This window comes from Calypte anna, chromosome 5A (assembly GCF_003957555.1).
Source record: "Calypte anna isolate BGI_N300 chromosome 5A, bCalAnn1_v1.p, whole genome shotgun sequence".
Classification (NCBI taxonomy): domain Eukaryota; kingdom Metazoa; phylum Chordata; class Aves; order Apodiformes; family Trochilidae; genus Calypte; species Calypte anna.
In genome coordinates this window covers 27,203,592-27,222,646 of record NC_044251.1, presented here as the reverse complement: position 1 = coordinate 27,222,646, position 19,055 = coordinate 27,203,592, and the positions used below count along the sequence as shown (strand labels likewise).

The window sequence follows — 19,055 nt, the reverse complement described above, 5'->3', positions numbered from 1 at the left end:
GCTCATTTATGTTAATTTCAGCATATGATTACACTGAAAGAGCAGCTGTCAAAACAACACACAGAAACTGATAGTATCATCAAACAGCTGAAATTTGATATTGATTTTGAAAGAAAGAAAGTATCAGAATTGGAAACTGAGAAGATGGAAACTTTTAAGGAGTTAGATAATCAGAAAGAAAAACTAAGCCAATGTTCATATGCACTTAATGATTTGCATATAAGTAAGCAACAGCTTCAAGATAGTATTAAAGATCTTCAGGAGCAACTAAGAAAATCACAGGACTGTAATTTGCACAATAAAAAAGAAATTGGGGAATTGCAGGAGAAACTAAAAGAAAGAGAGGAAGAGCTTTCTGCATCCTTGAGTAAGCTAATGGAAAACAAAAATCAGGAGTCTAAGTACCCTTGTCAAGATGTGATTATTACAGAAAAAGAAGCTGAGATTGCAAAACTACAGAATGACATTTTAGAAAATAAACAACTAAATGAAGACTTGGAGAAATCTCTGTCTGATCTCAGAACAGAAAATGGAAAGCTGACAGCAGCCATTGAAGAACTAAAACAGGAGTTAAATGATGCCATTTCTGAGAAAGAAAAAGTTTACTTGGAAAAGGATACTGTAGTGGAGGCTTTGAAAATGGAAAAAAGACAGCTAGAGAGTGAGTTAAACCAGACAGAAAAGAGGCTTTTGGAACAAGCACAAAAGTACAAGCAAACTGTTGAGGAATTATCAAATGCACGTAGTATGGATACCACTGCATTGCAGCTTGAACATGAGCGCCTGGTTAAGCTCAATCAGGAGAAAGACTTTAAGATTGGTGAACTTCAGAGGACCATTGAGCAGATGGAAACTGACTATCAAGAAACAAAAGAGATGTTGACCACTAGCTTAGGAGGACAACAGCAGTTGACAGAACTCATAAAAGAAAAAGAGGCATCTCTTGAAAAATTTAAAAGTCAAGCTTTGCAAGTGAAACAGGAGCTTGAGGAGCATATGAAAATTTCAAAGAAGCAGGATGCCTTAAAACAGAATTTGGAGGAAAAAGACAGAAGTCTTGCAGTCATGAAGGAAGAAAATAATCATTTAAAAGAAGAAATTGAGCGCCTTAAGGATCAGCAGAGTAGATCTGCACATGTGGTTGAGCCTAAAACTCTAGATATTATTATTGAGCTTGAAAGTGAGGTAACACAGTTAAAAGTGATAAAGAATAATCTTGAAGAAGAAATAGAAGTTTATAAAAAAACAATAGAAGATCAGAATCAAACAACAGTGCAACTTCAGCGCTCTTTGCAGGAGCAAAGAAAGGAAATAGACGAGTCTAAATTTCAGTGTGAGCAAATGAATGTCACACATGAAAGACTTTCTTTAGAGAAAGATGAGGAAATTAAAAACTTGCAGAAAACAATTGAACAAATTAAAACTCAGTTGCACAAAGAGAGACAGATTATTCAGACTGATTCCCCTGATCTTTTTCAGGAAACTAAAGTTCAGACTCTTAATGGAGAAAACGGAAATGAAAAACATGATTTATCTAAAGCTGAAATTGAAAGACTGGTAAAAGGTATCAAAGAAAGGGAGATGGAGATTAAACTTCTAAATGAAAAGAATGTTTCTCTAAGCCAGCAAATTGATCAGTTGTCTAAGGATGAAGTTGGCAAACTCACTCGGATCATTCAAGAGAAGGATCTAGAAATACAAGCTCTCAATGCTAGAGTTTCCTCAGCTTCCTATAGACAAGATGTTCTTTGTCTTCAGCAGCAGCTCCAAGCTTATGTTATAGAAAGGGAACAAGTACTGGCAGTTCTAAGTGAAAAGACAAGAGAGAACAGTCAGTTAAAAACAGATTATCGTAATATCATGGATATGGTTGCTGCTAAAGAAGCAGCTTTGGTAAGGTTGCAAGAGGAGAATCAAAAGTTATCCAATAGAGCTGAAAACAGCAGTCAGGACATGTCTAGAGAAACTATTCAGAATTTATCCCGTATCATTCGGGAAAAAGATATTGAAATAGATGCTCTAAGTCAAAAATGCCAAACCTTATTGACTGTCTTGCAGACATCCTCCACAGGTACTGATAATGGGTCAGGAGGTGTTAACAGTAACCAGTTTGAGGAACTTCTACAAGAACGTGATAAATTAAAACAGCAGGTAAAGAAGATGGAAGAGTGGAAGCAACAGGTAATAACCACAGTTCAGAATATGCAGCATGAGTCAGCTCACCTCCAAGAAGAGTTACACAAACTTCAAGCACAAATTTCAGTCGAAAGTGATAGTAATTCAAAGTTGCAGGTAGATTATAATGGCTTGATTCAGAGTTATGAACAGAATGAGATAAAGCTGAAAAGTTTTAGTCAGGAATTAGCACAAGTTCAACATAGCATAGGACAGCTTCATAATACCAAAGATCTTCTCCTGAGTAAACTTGATTTGGTAACACCCTCTGTGGCAATGGCTTCCACTGCTTCACAGCTTCCAGGCATCCAATACAGTGCTCCTGAAGTACTCAGTGATGAGTCTAAACTCGTTCAAAAGGAGGTGGAACAACTGAAAAAAAAGTTACAAGAAAAAGATTTAACTATTAGGACTCTTCAGGAAAATAATCAGCGATTATCTGATTCTGTGGCTACAGCATCAGAGATTGAAAGGAAGAGTCAAGAAGGGACTGAATCAGAGCTAAGGCAGATCAAAGAAAAACATGATGTCTTACAGAAATCACTTAGGGAAAAAGACATATTAATTAAATCTAAAAGTGATCAGTTACTTAGTGTGAGTGAAAATCTCAGTAACAAGGAAAACGAAAATGAGGTTTTGAAGCAGGCTGTGACAAATCTGAAAGAAAGAAATTTAATTTTAGAAATGGATATTCGAAAACTGAAAGAAGAAAATGAAGAAATAGTTGCAAAATGTAGAGAAAAAGAAACAGAATTCCGAGCACTTCAGGAGACTAACATGCAGTTTTCAATGATGCTGAAAGAGAAGGAGTTTGAGTCTCACTCAATGAAAGAGAAAGCTCTTGCTTTTGAGAAGCTGTTGAAAGAAAAAGAACAGGTATGTGCATTCACACATCCAAATATCTTTTAAAATTAGCCACATGGTCATGCATTTTTGTGTAGCCATCACCTGAAATCCATTTGTGACTCCTTACTGCATTATACCACAACAAAAATCCTCCCCCTGCGAAAGAAATAAATTAAAAATGTGCAGGTGACTGGTGTACAATATTACTGAACAGCTGCTTAATATTTTGCTTTGATCCTGTTGCTTATTAAGTGACCTATATTATTTTTACTGTATGGTGCTCAAACTTCTGCAGTTGGCCAGCAGGACTAATTTTCCTGTATGGTTTTCTCTAGTTTTTTCATAGAATCATGGAATGGTTTGGTTTGGAAGGGACATTAAGATCATATAGTTGCACCCCTCCTACGTTGGTAGGGACACCTTCCACTAGACCAGGTTGCTCAAAGCTCCATCCAGCCTATCCTTGAACACTTCCAGGTAGAAGGCTTCCACAGTCTCCCTGGGCAACCTGTTCCAGTGTCTTCACCACCCTTATTGTAAAAAAATTCTTCCTAGTACCTAAGTCTACTCTCTTTCAGTTTAAAATGGTTACTTCTTTGTTCTGCCATTGCATACCCCTGTAAAAAGTCTCTCTGTGGTTTTCCTGTAGGCCCCCTTCAGGTACTGGAAGGCTGATACAACCTGCCATCTAGTCTGCAATGTGATGTATTTGTAAAAGGAAAATATGAATTGCATTTAACAACATGTGTCTTGTTTAATTTAGAACTTGGAAGTCTCAACTTTGATATAATACCTGTGAAAAACTAGGAGTGTGTTTTTTTTTTTTAAAGATTGACTTAGTTGTGTGTTTTTTCATAGTAGAAGTTTCTCTATCCTGTTCTAAAGAAACATTATAGATTTACAATGAGAATTTTTACTGTCTAAAAGTACAGTTACATTGTGAAAATTAGCTTTGAACTATCATTGAGAATTTTAATGTTCATCAGTCTTGTCCCCATATAAACTGTACTAATACTGTGGAAGTACACACTCTTAACTTTTTTTTTAATCTATTTTTCATTCTAACTTGTGAAACACTGCATTGTCTGGCCAGGCTCTCTGTGTTGCAGGTCTTTGACCTGCAGACTTTCACTCAGTGGTGGCTTAAGCTTTCAATTTCATAAGCATAGAACATTCGTCTGGACTTTTTTCTGGCAGAAATGTGAAAAGTTCCTCTTATGCACTTTGTGTTTGCTATGGAGAACTACAAAAAAATAGTGTTCAAACAGGTTTGGTTTTTGTGTATCTGTCAGAATATAACACAACATAAAAAGAGAAGCTTTGCCTGCAGTTTAATGTATCTACTGAAAAAGGAATTTTTCTATATTCAGTTTGATTCATAAAAACTAATAATTGAAGCCCATTAAGTGTTAATGATTAAAACAAAAAATGGATTACTTTTATCCAACGTATTTAATAAAAGTAACTGCTTTCAAAGCAACATGAGACAAGGTGAAGGACATGCTGAAAAGTTTCAAATAACTCAAAATGCATTCATGTGCAATTTTAAGCACGTGGCATTTCTGTGTAACTGGCATACTCATAGTTTTCCTTTATATGCTAATCCATGTAAAGCAGTAAATTGCATGTAAGGGGGCAGTATACATTGCAGTTTGACATCTGAAAATGTGATGGACATTGCTGTGATTGAAGGCTATTCTTTGGGACTGAGGTCACCTTATGGTTTATTTTAAAGATTTCATGTGCTTAGCGGTCTTAAGTGCAGACAAGTTGACCTACCTAGGCTGATGCTTTATCTGTGCATGGCCTAATTAACAGGTTATCACAGGAACAAATTCCAAACATTATCTGAAAAGTTAAATTTTCAGGTATAGAAGTGTCTGAGACCTCTGATTTGTGTGTAATACAGTTCTCTAACGATAGGCTGGTGTGTGTTCACAGTACTCAATTAAGACAATGGATCTGTGAAGTGTCTTTTAGCAGGAACATTTACTTTGTCTTGTAACATGTAAGTAAAATACCTTCAAACTAGTATTTTCATTTAATGTTTTTTCTATGTTACAGGATCATGTGTGTCCTGCCCTTCACCTTGATAGATCAATATGGTCTTTACTGTGTCTCCTTTGTTAAGCCTCTTTGCCACATCTGAAATGAGGTTTTTTTGTGTGTGCAACAGGGCAAGACAGGAGAATTGAATCAGCTGTTAAACGAAGTGAAATCAATGCAGGAAAAGGCTGTTACTTTTCAGCAAGAGAGAGACCAAGTCATGGTAGCACTCAAACAGAAGCAAATGGAGAGCAGTGCTCTGCAGAGTGAGGTACAGCACCAAAGCAATTTACAGTTGCAAGAATTAAAAAAGTGTAAGAAATTGCATGTAGTGTATTCTGCATTATTTTTGGTAGCAATCGCTTGTAAAAAACATTTACAACTGATCCACATGCAATGTGCTTCAGTGGATATGCTTTATATTTGCTGGAGTTACTTTTATGAACAGTGACTGTACAGGCAACTTAAGGTGTGTTCTGCACAGGTCCAGCATTTGCGTGAGAAAGAGCAGCGCCTAAATCAGGAGCTGGAGAGGCTACGTAATCACCTTTTGGAAATGGAGGATTCCTACACACGAGAAGCTTTAGCTGCAGAGGACAGAGAGGTCAAGCTAAGAAAGAAAGTTTTGGTTTTGGAAGAAAAACTCTTGTCCTCATCTACTGCAGTGGAGAATGCCAGGTAATCTTGTAATCTATACAGCAGTGGCATTGGCTGTAAATACTAGTTATCTAGACTGGTATTGACAGCTTTATTTTACTGAATTACATGCTGTAATTACATTCTGTAACATGCTAAACACTTCAAAAAACAAAGATACAAACTTTTGTTACACTAACTCAGGAAGGTGATCTGAAATATACTTGGCTACTGTTGAGAACTTCAGAAGGTATTTGGTGTTTTAGTAGCAATTATTGAAATATCACATCTTCAACTATTCATAGAACTAGAAACAACAAAAATCCCTTGACCCCTCAATTTAATTTGCTGTCAGATCAAAAAATGTGATCTTAACTTAGTTATAAATAGAGGCTTCATTCAGTTTGAAAGATTTAGACACTTCAGTGTGCACTGTCAAGCATTGTGAGTTGCTTTTGAGACAAGTGTGCATCCTTAACTTTATACTTGATACCATGCAAAGTATACACTGCTGTAAGCTTCTTTTTTTTCCTTCGTAGTATACTATATACATTATATATATATAAAACAAGGTGTATTGAAAGTTCTCACAAGCAGCAGAATCGGGGGCACTAGAACCAATTGTGGGGTTTCTATTTTTTTTTTTAATTTATTTGCCATAATCACATTTTTCAGCTAGAGCAATGAAAACCCAAATTCAAATTCAAATTACTCAGTGCCTATCTGGACTTCTTTAATCTTGTTTTCATTTGTGCAAATTAATTTTTTTTTTCATCTTATTACAGTTGCCCCAATGAACAAGTATTTTAATTTAAAAATATATGTGTAGTGTCAGTCTTTCTTTTTTTCTTTAAGTTTCAAAGATGGATTCTGCTCCTAATGTTCTCATCAAACTGATTCCTGAGCTGAGTGAAATTAGCTATCAAAAATTGTGGAATAAGTGGAACAGGTGGGAGAAAACATTGAGTAAAAACTGTTTATCAGAATGTTTCCTAATTCTTCGTCAAACTTGTCAAATATATTTCAATAAATACTGCCTATTTCCCACCTGATAAGCAGTCTTTAAAAGGATTGGCATAGGAGTATGGTCAGGTTCGTGGTATTTTTACATAATGGGAAGTTAAATGGGATGCTCAGTGGTCAATATGGAGCAAGATAGACAGAGTACTTGAAGAATGTAAAAAAGTAAAATTGGAAACTGTTAAAAGTAATATTGGAAAAAAGACCAATTGATTAATGTAGTTCATGAAGCAGGCAACTAGCAAGTTATACTTTTTTTTTTTTTTAAGGTATTGTTACAATACTGGAAAACAAAGATTATTTTTTTATTTTTATAATGCACTCCAAACAAAAGTAGGGTTTTTTAATTTCCAAAACCTTATTTCCAGATTTATTTAAAATCTTTTGATAACTTGTTTTTTGGCTATTTTTATATTTTTTGTTTTCATTAAGAGGAGTCAGGGAAAAACCTGCCTTTTTTATAAACTGGAAAATTTATAAACTGGAAAATTAAAAGTAGGTATTGTCTTATAAATAATGTATTGCATTTTCATTAAGTCATCAAGCTAGTCTGCAAGTTGAATCTTTGCAAGAGCAATTAAACCTGGTTTCCAAGCAGAGAGATGAAACTGTGCTGCAGCTGACCATCTCACAGGACCAAGTGAAGCAGTATGCATTGTCACTGGCCAACCTGCAGATGGTGCTGGAGCAAATGCAACAAGGTAAGTTTTTTCAAGAAGTAGCAAAGATTGCAACTAGAGGTTTTTTTCATCTGGGGTAGTTACCATGTTGTGGTGTTTTAGTTACCCGATTTCCTTTTTGATAGTTTGAATTTCATAATCTGTTTTCTTTGGAAAAAATTGCAAAAACAGTTGTGACGATGTGAAAACTGGTAATCAATCCATTTATGAAATTTTAATTCTACCTATTATAAAATGACCGAGACTCAATATTCTTCTGTTAATGGTTTAATTTAATTAATAAAATTACAATAAGCAAAACAGTGCTGGGTGCGTGGGGAGTCACTGCTCCACTCACACGCACGCCGTAAAGTTTAATCTTTTAGTTTATATTACATACCTTAATATATATTCATAACTATTCTAATACATATTCATGACTGTTCTAGGAATAGGCTGGGTTATGTTTATTTGTTCTTGGAAGAGGAGGGCCTTCAAAGGTGCACGTCCACTTTATCTCTGAGGGTCTTTCTGATCCCCATCTGGTGGTCGTTGGATGAAGTCAGTGTCTGCCTCAGTTTCCCCTCTTGTTACCCCTCGATTCCGCACATGGGCTCCTTCGCTCTTTCCTGTGCAGCACTCTGCAGTCAGCAGTAAAACCACCTTAAATTGCAGTGCTGTGTGGTGGGCAGCAAAATCAGCTTAGATTAGCACAACGGAATATACAGCGTTTATATATGTATATATAAACGTTATATGTAGCGTTTTCAAGGTAGGGAAACTGTGGATGTCTTCTTTCTTGTTCCCCTAAGCCTTGTAGTTACACAAAGAACAGTTATATTTGCATCTCTCACAATGCTGAAGGCAGATATATTATTAGTACTCTAAAAATGGGGTTAGCAAAATACTTTATAAAAGTTGGGTTAGTAAACACTTTATAATTATTCAAATAATTATTCAACATGAATTCACAAACACATATATTACACACCTCTGCCTCATGGAGACTAGATATGATAATGCTGATGTTTCACAAGTGTATTAAATTTTTTTTGTTTTTTGTTGTTTTGTATTTTTAAACCTGTAGAAGAAAAAGCTATGTATTCAGCAGAGCTGGAGAAACACCAAAAACAGACTGCAGAATGGAAGAAAAAAGCAGAAAACTTAGAAGAAAAAGTTGTATCACTGCAGGTGGGCTGAGTAATGAAATTGAACCCTATAAAACTGAAAGCTAATTCTTGAATGAAAGTTATGTAGTTATTTTGTCTTCCCTAGAAGAGCAGGAAACATTAAATAAGGTCAGAAAAGTATCATTCCTCTGCTGACCATCCATTTTCTGATGTTTACAGTCCAGTTATTTAAAGAACAAGTGGCTGAAGTCTCTGCATCTGTTCTGGTTGATCTGTCTTGTAGTAGCATAATTGTGATGGTGAACTCCCTTTTTTTTCTTTTTGTGCCTTTGCTGCCCTCTATTCAGGAACGTTTAGAAGAGGCAAATGCTGCACTGGATGCAGCATCAAGACTTACTGAGCAACTTGACATCAAGGAGGAGCAGATTGAAGAGCTTAAGAAAGAAGGTAACTATGGGGTTTTTTTCTCTGCTTAAAATAATCCAAGCAGCTGAGGAGACAATGTAGTATTCCTGAAAAAGTTACCTAAATTCATCTTCTATGAGGAAAAGAGTCATTCCATGCCACCTTTTGAGGACTTGCTTGTTTATAAAACAAATTTGAAAAAATACGTTTGTCTTCTGTTTGGCATCTTTCTTAAAAGAAAGCCCTGTATTAGTTGGGGGATTTTTTTCTGGTGAATACTAAAGCCTTTGATTTAGCTCTTCTAAGAGTCTTTTTCAAAAAGTTTGTGAAATACCAAATGTCCAGTTTTCCAAAGTAAGTAACTACAATATCTGATGTAGACACAGAAATACTATGAGGTAGACAGAAAGGGTGTGCTGTTGGCAAGAGATGTAGAGGGAGCAGTTCTTGTATGTAGCTGAAGAGATTACATGGAAGATCTTGGACACATCTTTAGATTGCATTTTTGGATCTCTTTCCAAATAAGCTTCTTGGTTGCTTGTACTTAGAACAATGCCTTTCATGTTGTTCTCAGATGATGTACTCTATTATGTGACTAATATTGTTACCTTGGATTTGACGACAAAACTTGGCCAGATTGTAGAGAAATTTACCAGAAGAAACAGTTTTGCAAAGGAAGAATATTTACAGTGAGGGTGATCAAACTTTGGAATGGGTTGCCCAGAGCCATGGAATGTCCATGGAGACATTCAAATTGGACATGAGCCAGGACAGCCTCCTGTAGGTGACCCTGGCTGAGCAGAGGTGTTGGACTTGGTGATCTAGAGATCTCTTAAAACATAAATGTTTGTTTGAATTTGTAATTTAGTCAATGTTTAGTCATTGTTCCTCTAGAAAGGGACCTTGAAGAGCAGAGGTTCATCCTCTCTGGTTACCTAGTAGCTCTTATTTTCCATTTTCTTTTTTCCCCTGTGTCTGTGGGAAACTTGTGGGTGAATGCTTTTATCAAGGCTTTCTGGGGGAAGACCTGGAGCATCATCTGTGCTGGATGCAGTGGCAACTCTTGCTCTGAACATACACAACTAATTACTGTTACTAATTTTTGAATTACTATTTGTCTTACTCTTGGAATCAATAATATTTCCTTAAGTCATACTTGATTCTGATCACAGTTGATGTGAGAAGTCCATTTGAAAGTCTTAAATTTCACCCAAAAAAAGTAAAAAAGTTCCAACTTTATTACTATGTAATTGAATGTGCATTTAAATTCAGTTGTGTTGAAGAGCAATTTGGCATCCAAGTAGCCGTACTAAGAGTGCTCCCTGAGCTCACTTATGAATTTGACAACCTTCATTAACTTCTAACCTGCTACATGAATCCACAACTAAATACTGATTTGTTTTGAGTTGGTAAATAAGTGCATCTCTGTCTTACTGCAGACATTCACAGCACCAGTTTTCAAACACCCTGGATTTAGAGGTAACCTTGGCATAGGCAAATAGGGCACCCTCAGATGGGGAGCTCTTCATTGCTGGTAATTTGGATTACAAACCTTTGCATATGAAAGCAGGAGGGGACAAAACTGAATCTCAGTATTTTATCTAGCCATGTTGTACTGGAATTGTTAAAAAAATTGAAAAGGGATTGTTGCATAAAGTAACAGCACTTCAATGTTGTTGTAGAATAAATCAGAGTTTTTACTGAAAAAAAAAATAGTCACCATTCTGTTCTCTCTATTTACACAGGAAAACATATAATGTCTTGTTGAAAACTGGCCAGCTACATTCCCAGACATAGTTTTGTTGGCCAAATCTTTTGAAGGATTTCTTTATGGATTTTTTTGGCAGAAGATGTGATTTTAATGGAAAAGTATAAGATGTACCAGATGCAGTTTTCTGGATTGCCATAAATGGTTAACAAATTATTTGAGGCTGTTATAAATGTCTGGTTTACAGCAGTCCATGCTGAATTTTGGCTCAGGTGGTCTTTGCTGTTCAATATTTTCATATACATGAAGTATGTGTTTAAGTCTTTTTCAACTGTAAGATTCTATTTTAGAAGGAAGGATTCCATTTAAAAATTGTTTAATGATACAGCTGCATAGTCAGTGTGGATGGAAGATAGCTGTGTAGCTGTCCTTAAAAGTTGACCTTCTTTGATATAAAATTATTTTCCCAGGAAAAATAGGAAAATTTCCCAGCCTAGCTCTTTGGTATATATGTACCAAAACTCTGCAGGTTCTTGTGCAGTTACTGGTGTTAATTGAGAACCATATTGTGTCAGCATAGTTGTGGCATTAGATTGAAAGCCATGTGGACAAGAGAGTGGCATGTTTTTCATGCATCCCCTATAATTTGAAGGGTATAGAAATATATAAAAGCCACTTTTCCTACAAAGATGTGGAAACTTTTTAGAAATTAACTACAAGATAAATCCAAGAAAAAGTGTATCTTTTGTGGATTTTGGTCTTTAAATGAAGCACTTCAATTAAGACTTCTTGGGCTCATGATAAAATGCTGGAGAAATGAGGTTGATGGCAGTTTTTCCATAGGATTTGAAAATAAGCATTCAGTCTTAGGGGGAGAGGTGAAAAAGTTTATCTCTGCTTATTCAACTGCAGGGTACAGTTGGCCTTTACCTGGATAAGGTATGTTATAATCTATTGGTCAAGCTTTCATGTGTGATTAAGACTTGTGCTTTTATTAGGAAATAAATAACAGAGGTAGTGTCGTGCAGAAAAAAAACTGCAGTGAAAAATGGTATTTTTCTCTGTCTTGAGGTGAAGCTATTCTTAGTTTCTTTTCTAAGAATTCTTTGTACCTTGCAATTACTTGCTTTCTTGCCTGAGAATATTTTACTGCCAGTGTTCTTAAGTCCTTAAATCTGTTCTTAATTTGCTCTTAATTCTTAAATTTGGGGATTTAAGTGAGAATTTTTTTCTAGCACTTTTTACCCTGGTTTTTGTACCAACTTTTGTAGATCTCAACATCATATAATTTTATTCAATTTCTAGCATATCTTAAGGGGTTTTTTGTGCCTTGTTTTATTACAATCAGAATTTTGTAAAATATGGTAAGTAAATTTTTAGAAGAATTTATTTCTTTTCTAAGAACCTTTGGGTTTTCTGGAATGTCATAGGTAGCTGAAGTTACTGATGCTGAGTAATTGGTTGTATTCTGCATTTAAAGCAGTTCATCAGACCTTCTGCAGATGATATATTTCCTATAAGTTTCTGTACTTTAGCATTCACTATTGTAGACATTTAAGCTTGCTGTTTTAAATAATAATGACCTAAGTTGACAATTTTTATAAAAAATCAAGCTGATTTTTTTTTCAAAAAAGCACTATAACATGTTGCCATATATTTTAAAATGTGTATGTTACTAATAAGTATTGCAACAAAGTTTCTGTCTTTTGTTTATTTGTCCTAACTTAACTTCTATAGGTGAGCTCAGAAGAGAAATGTTAGAAGATGTACAGAATAAACTAATGAATCTTATGAACAGCACAGAAGGAAAAGTGGACAAGTAAGTCTTCAACGAAAGACTTGATATACATTTTTGGGGTTTATTCCTCAAAGCATTAATGTAAATTAGACAAGAATGTGAGGAGTAAATTCATTTATATTGCAGCATCAGCTGTTACTTAAGACCAGATTGTAGAACAAACTTCTCTGTTCTGCAGGCTCCTGATGAGAAATCTCTTTGTTGGACATTTTCATACTCCAAAAAACAAGCGTCCTGAGGTGTTAAGGTTAATGGGAAGTATCTTGGGAATAAAAAAGGAAGAACTCGATCAGGTAATAATTTGCAGAAAACTAGACTTTCTTTCCAATTTCTGGTATGCTTACCTGAAAACAGAACAACTTGCTGCTGAACTCAGTGTGTCTGGCCCTGCACTTCCTGTGGGAAAATTATGCTGTTTGTTCTCTCATTTGAATTAATTTTTTATGTTAATAAACAGTAAGCCAGTTTTATGTGTACCAGTGTACCACTAGTTACTGTGAAGAATGTGGGGCTTATATTTTTAAATGGCCAGGTTTTTAGACTGCCAGGCTTTGGGAGGCAGAGATAAGGTTTTGACAATAATTATAGTTTTTATTTCTCTGTAGGATTCCCACATAGTTATTATTCATAAATATAATGAGCATTGTGTTACAGTTACTTTTATCTGCAGCCTTTTTTTTTCTTCCCCTAACTTTTTTTTTTAATACTTTCTAGTTACTGTCTGAAGAACAGCGAGGAGTTACAAGATGGGTGACTGGATGGCTTGGTGGAGGAGCTGGGTCAAAGAGTGTCCCTAATACACCTCTGAGGCCAACTCATCAAAACATTTTTAATAGTGTAAGAATTAATTATGCATTTTCTATGTTTGAGTGGAAAAAGTGAGGCAGTTTCATATTAATGCTGATGTTTGCTTTGTCAGTATATTGAGCTTTGTTTACCAATGCTACTGTATCTTGCAAGTTTTGTGTAACTGATTTGGCATAAGGTTTTTTCCTGCACTAAATGAATATGCAGACACGGAAAATTATACAATACTGAGTGTTACTTTTCTACTGGTTCCTGGGATCACTGGCTTCTTACATTATGGACTTGCAAACTGGCAGTGCTGGAAGTTAAGTACATATAAGAGACTGGAATTCTGCAGTAGTATACTCAGTAGTATAAAAGACCCTGCCATTTTATTTTTATGAATGTGTTCCTATATATTCTTTAAATTTCATTTGAAAAGCTTTCTCAGCTGCTGCAGCTATTGCCTCTTAGGTATGGATTATAAAGTTGATATTTTAAAGTTTCAAATACTATAAAGCAAGAGTTCTCCTATTGTGATCCATAGAACTGTCCATTTAGGGACCAGTAAATAATGCACTCAAGGACAGAGCACTGAGAGATTGGGCTTTTTGGTTTAACTTCGGTGTTAGTTTGGTTTGGGTTTTTTTGCTATTTGAACTAGAAAAGCATATTAAGAATTGATTCCTGTAATTTTCCTTGAAGTGTAGGGATTGGGCTTTTTGCCCACTAAAATAATGCAGGCATTTAGGTCACCAGAGGATTATGATTTGATTAACTACAGATGCCTAAAAGGAAAATTAATGCTTTTGTATGTATAGTATGGGTGTTACTAAAGCAAAATTTTTCTGGTGGTACTACTGACACCTTTATTGTTCCATGCTTCCTTTATTTAAACTTCTTGTCAGATACAGAAAAAGTGGACTTCAAGAGGGATATTTCATTTTTATTTGCTTCTGAGAAGAGTGATTTGCTTGAGCATGGACACAAGGAAGTACTGTGATGCCTGTACCAGCATGGAATTTGTGAAAAAAATGGCTTAAATCAATAATAGAACCCTGGTGACAATATGTGTGTTATCTTTAGAGTTTAGCAATTTAACATAAATGCCACTTACAAAGACAACAAAAAACTGTATTTTGAATATAGATTTGATTGTCACTCACCCTAAGGACTGCTTAGTAATGAGTACTAAGTACCAGTACAGAATTCTTTGGAGGCTGTTGACAGCTTTTAGTTTTATGTATTTTTAAGTTACATACTTTTCAACAGAGCATCAGTAAAATGTAGTAACTAGTAGCTTCTTGTAGTCTTTTTCAGAATTGTTTGTGAAATTCCTTGAAACAGAATCTTGCCCAAGCCTTCCTCCACCCAAGCTCTCTGTTCATGATATGAAACCTTTAGGAGCAGCAGGAACTGGTCAGACCACCAGTACTCCATCCAACAGTCAAATGCAAGGTAACATTTGAAGGAAAATTTGAATCTTTACATATAACATAAATGACTAAATGTAGAATTTTTTCTTCCCTCTCCCCTCTTTCTTTGTTTTTTCGTTTTGTTTTTTTTTTTTCCTCTTTCTGACACCCAGTTTCCCAGTGCTTCCATATCCTTCTTCCTGTAATCTCAATACAGAAGATTAAGGGGATCAATTTCCCTTTGATATGGAAAGGCTTTAACAGCACCTGTTAGATCCAGGCAGGTGCAGTTCACACAGCTCCATGTGATTTATCAGTGAGCCCAGTCCTTGTTGTCCTCATCCCTTTTGATCACCTTGGGTCTCACCAAGTAGAGAATGCTGGTGTGATACCAACTTTGCAGTGCCTCTCTGGTGTGTAGAACCTGGCTGCTCAGAGAGGACTGAAATAAAATCAGTTAAGAATATCCCCTGGTTTGAAACCTCTTTAAGCTGTATGGGAGTCTGAACTTTGATTTTTCTACAGCAAAGAGCAATTATGTGTATATTATGCTTGTTGATATTATTTTTTTATTTGATACTCCCAATTTTGTAAGAAATTGTGCACTTTTGTCCTAAGTAAGATCCAAATCTTCAGTTTAACTGATCCATTTTTTACTTAATTTTTTAATGTGTATTTAAAAATTCACCTTAATATAGTCTTGCTCACTGAAACTCTTAACTGTAAACTTTAAGAGAGGCCAAATCAAAATCTTATATATTATAGAGATCTACAGAGACATATACACTAAACAAACGTATTTAAATTTGCCTGAAGATATTGGATGTTGTGAAGTATAAATACCTACTGTGAAATATCAGTTTACCTCTGAAAGCAGTATTTATTTATTGTTCTAATGAACCTAAATGAAGTTTAATCTTGTTTTTACTTTTCTTCCACATAGTATAACAGTTATATAATATGTATAATATCTGTTTTACTTGGCAAAAAAATTAATTTCCTTGTCTGGAAAAACCAAATTCTTGGGTACTTTTATCCTTTCAGGAGCTAAATTGCTGGCTTGTAAAACTAGACACCCATTATCTTTATTCCTTTAATTGTTTGGGCACTTAAGGTTTTTTGTTCTCAGAAATAAACCATATGGTAGCAGTTTTAAAGTACTGAACACAGATGTCAGTGTAATATCCACACAGAAACACATTAATGAGAATTAGGATGTTTACATCATGAAAGAACTATTTTAAACAAAAAAAACCCAACCTGAATAAAGTCACCTATCCAAACAATTAGTATGGTACGGGAACGTCAGTTTAGTTTCTGCTCTAAATCTGGTGTAGGAAACTTGAAAATAGGTTACATCTAAAGCTGAGTTAGGATTTGATGGAGAAACATGAGAGAGAGGCAGGTTGATATGTTAGGTTTAAAAAAATTAGTTTATTAATACTTTATCAAAACTGAAATTTTGTTAGAATTTGATTAATGAGCAAACATTAAGTTTTTTCTCAAGACTTAGTTGTGACTCACTGACTGTGATGTTTATTTACAGGGATTTTCTTGGGGCTGAGTCTGGAGAAGCTGTGCCAATGCAGCGTGGGGTGGGAATGGAATGGGATGGGATGGAATGGGATGGAATGGAATCCCCATGGTAGGGAGGCCTGCCTGGACAGTGCTCAGCATGGCACTGTGTATGTGAAGTGAACCTTGGCAAAGGTTGTTCATGTTGCCTGTCACAGAGGTTCTTTGAGATATCCTGAGTTGTTAATGAATTTAAGCTTCCAACAGAGACAATCTGATTGGCAGGTCCTTGGACTGCTCTTATTTTTAAGTCAGCCTTGTAACTGGTGGCCCAAAGTTTAGACATAGGAATTGTTAAGCAAAAGAAGCAGTGGCAGGTAAGATCAAAGATAAGAGAATATAGAATGAAGTTCTGTGAGACTGTCTGTAGTACATAGCAAAAAGATTTTCATGTTGGAAAAGCTTTTTTGTTTTGTTTTTCTTGTCTTTCAGATTCTGCGGTTTCAGGAGTGAGCAGAAGGCCAGATACAAATTCATTTTTAGCACCTCGATCTGCAGCAGTGCCTCTCATAACACCTGCTAGTGGTTCTGGACATCTGCTTATGAAACCTATTTCTGATGCATTGCCTACTTTTACACCACTACCAGTGTCCCCTGATGCTAGTGCTGGTGCTGTGCTAAAAGACCTTCTAAAACAATAGATGATCTTGAATCAAAATGATGATAGTAGCACTTTAAGGAAAATGAGAACACTATGCTGGATATGATTTACCACAATGAGGCCTTCTGTAAAAAGTCCTGTGCTTGTTTGCAATTGTATCTTGCTCTTCTTATAATTACAACCTAACCAGTGCTTTGGAACTTCTAATGGTAGCATGAATAACTGCCACCTTTATAGCAGGCATTTATTTTGGGTAGGGGTTAATTAAGAAAAGAAAACAAAAAAACAAAAAATAAAACAAAACCAAACCAACCAACCATAAAAAAACCCAAAAAAAACAAAAGAAACCCTATCTTGTTGCTAAGTAGCTACAGGACAAATTGATATATAAACACTGATTACACTTTCAGTTGTTTCAGTTAGGCATAGGCAGCATTAACTCTTTGATGTTGAGATCTGTTTCTTCATTAAGTTGTTCAATGAATGTCACAAACTCCAAATAATAAGAGGGTGAGCATATGAGAGTGTTAATCTCTTTGCAGTTATTTGATCTCAGACCTTCCCCCTCCCCCAGCCTAAAAGCTGTTTTCAGCAGTAAAACCCATCAGCACCAGAGGGCCAACAGTGGAAGTGAGTGCTTAATGTTCTAGAGGTATCCATGTCATGAAGAGTAATTTTGCAAAAGATTGGTTCATATATATGAAGAAACTGTACTCTAATGGTCCAAGATGTAAATTTGATAGACTTTTTATCATGCAGGATTTTGTAGATCTGAATATATGGGCTTAAAGCTTGAATGCATGTATAGAATTTAAAGGGAAAGAAGACACTTATCTCAAATGTGTAAATAGGTCTTTGTAAAACCAAAGGCAGTTAATTACTCTGTAAATTTTTCTGTGATAACCTGCACAATTTGGCAGGCAAAGAATGAAGTTGCATACTAAAGGATAACTAAAAGTTATCCTGCAAAAGTCACTTTCATAGTGAATCTGAGATAAAATGTCTTCATTTTTAAATGTGTAATTTCTAAATCTTTTTATATGCCATTCCTTGTTCAGTCAGTGTTAAGATAACCGTTGTGCAAGTTCTATATTAGAACTGTCAACCTTTACTTCTCATTTTCATTAAGATACTGGATGAAATTGTTTTAAGTGTTATATTTAAATAAAACTAATTACTGAAACTTGTACAGAATCAACCAAAATAATGCAAGAAATCTTTGCAATTATTTATGTAGAGGTCAGATATTGAATTTCTTCTGTTTTAAATTTTTTGCTCTACTATAGACAAGTTAATTTGGCAGTTTGATTTCTGAAGGGGTAGTGTCCACACAGAATATACCAAAGTAAATTTTGCATTATGTATTAAATGTAATGAGGATTTGAAATTACCTTGGCTAAGAAAATTTCAGTTTGGTGTTTCAAACATGCATCTTCATTTAAACTGGGCTGGAATAGGTACCTTATTTTTTTATATAAGAAATAGAAAGAAAACTGAAATCAGATGGCTTCTATGCAGTCTCTCTTGTTCTTGTCATGTCTGTTAAGGGGTATCTAGCTGCTTCAGAATAAAATTGTTCTTTAGTGGGCCAAAGCGGAAGAAAACGTTCAGTTTTTAAAAAATATGTGGCTTACATATTATAAATTACAAATCTGTTCTTGCTGCTCACTATTCCCTCAATATACAAACTAAGCCAATCTTTACTCTTGTGCATATTTTTTAATTGCAGAGAACTTAGTATGTACATGTTTCTCTTCTGGGAAGCTCTATAGATACCAATAAATAAAACATGGTAAGACTGTTTGTTTCTGCATGCTGTAAATTAGCTCTGTTTATGCACTAAGCTGTGAGTTTGAGGAGGGAAATGAAAAACCAAGCAAAGGTAGTGAAGGCGTTCAGAGTCCCTTGTGAAGCTATTTTGGAGAGGAGAAAATCCTCTACTGGAGAGAAATAAGAGGCTTCAGTCCGTATGTCTTAGGAAGTCTGTTGAACTAGGGGGAAATCCCCGTGGCTCAGGTTTCTGTTCTAGAGCTTATTCCACAGCTATGTTGGTTTGTTGCTGTTTTAGAAATAGTGTGGTCTGTGTCCCAGGCAATACTTTCCCACTGAGAAGTGTAAAACAACTTCATTACCTTGTTTCTCTTCTTTCTTAAGATTGCTTCACAGACTTTTATAAACCTTCAAGACTTGTTTTTATTAAAAGATTAGTGGATATATTTTTTCCTTCAATTTTTCCTCTGTGTTTACTTTTGCTT

At 35.3% G+C, this 19,055-nt stretch overlaps 1 protein-coding gene across 2 annotated transcripts in view; it reads left to right on the top strand.

Moving 5' to 3' along the window:
• The window catches only part of TRIP11 (thyroid hormone receptor interactor 11), a 30,410-nt gene extending 11,807 nt beyond the window's left edge, over positions 1-18,603 (top strand). Inside the window, exons 10-20 of one of the 2 annotated variants that reach the window (XM_008492895.2) lie at positions 22-3,051; positions 5,198-5,338; positions 5,552-5,745; positions 7,261-7,424; positions 8,470-8,573; positions 8,860-8,959; positions 12,363-12,444; positions 12,602-12,716; positions 13,138-13,260; positions 14,520-14,667; positions 16,632-18,603. In XM_008492895.2, coding sequence (XP_008491117.2) covers positions 22-3,051; positions 5,198-5,338; positions 5,552-5,745; positions 7,261-7,424; positions 8,470-8,573; positions 8,860-8,959; positions 12,363-12,444; positions 12,602-12,716; positions 13,138-13,260; positions 14,520-14,667; positions 16,632-16,840 — 4,410 coding nt within the window. In that variant the 3' untranslated portion in view covers positions 16,841-18,603. The remainder of the gene's footprint in view (positions 1-21; positions 3,052-5,197; positions 5,339-5,551; positions 5,746-7,260; positions 7,425-8,469; positions 8,574-8,859; positions 8,960-12,362; positions 12,445-12,601; positions 12,717-13,137; positions 13,261-14,519; positions 14,668-16,631) is intronic. The other variant, XM_030451563.1, reaches the window with a different exon arrangement.
• The last annotated feature ends 452 nt before the right edge of the window (positions 18,604-19,055 follow it).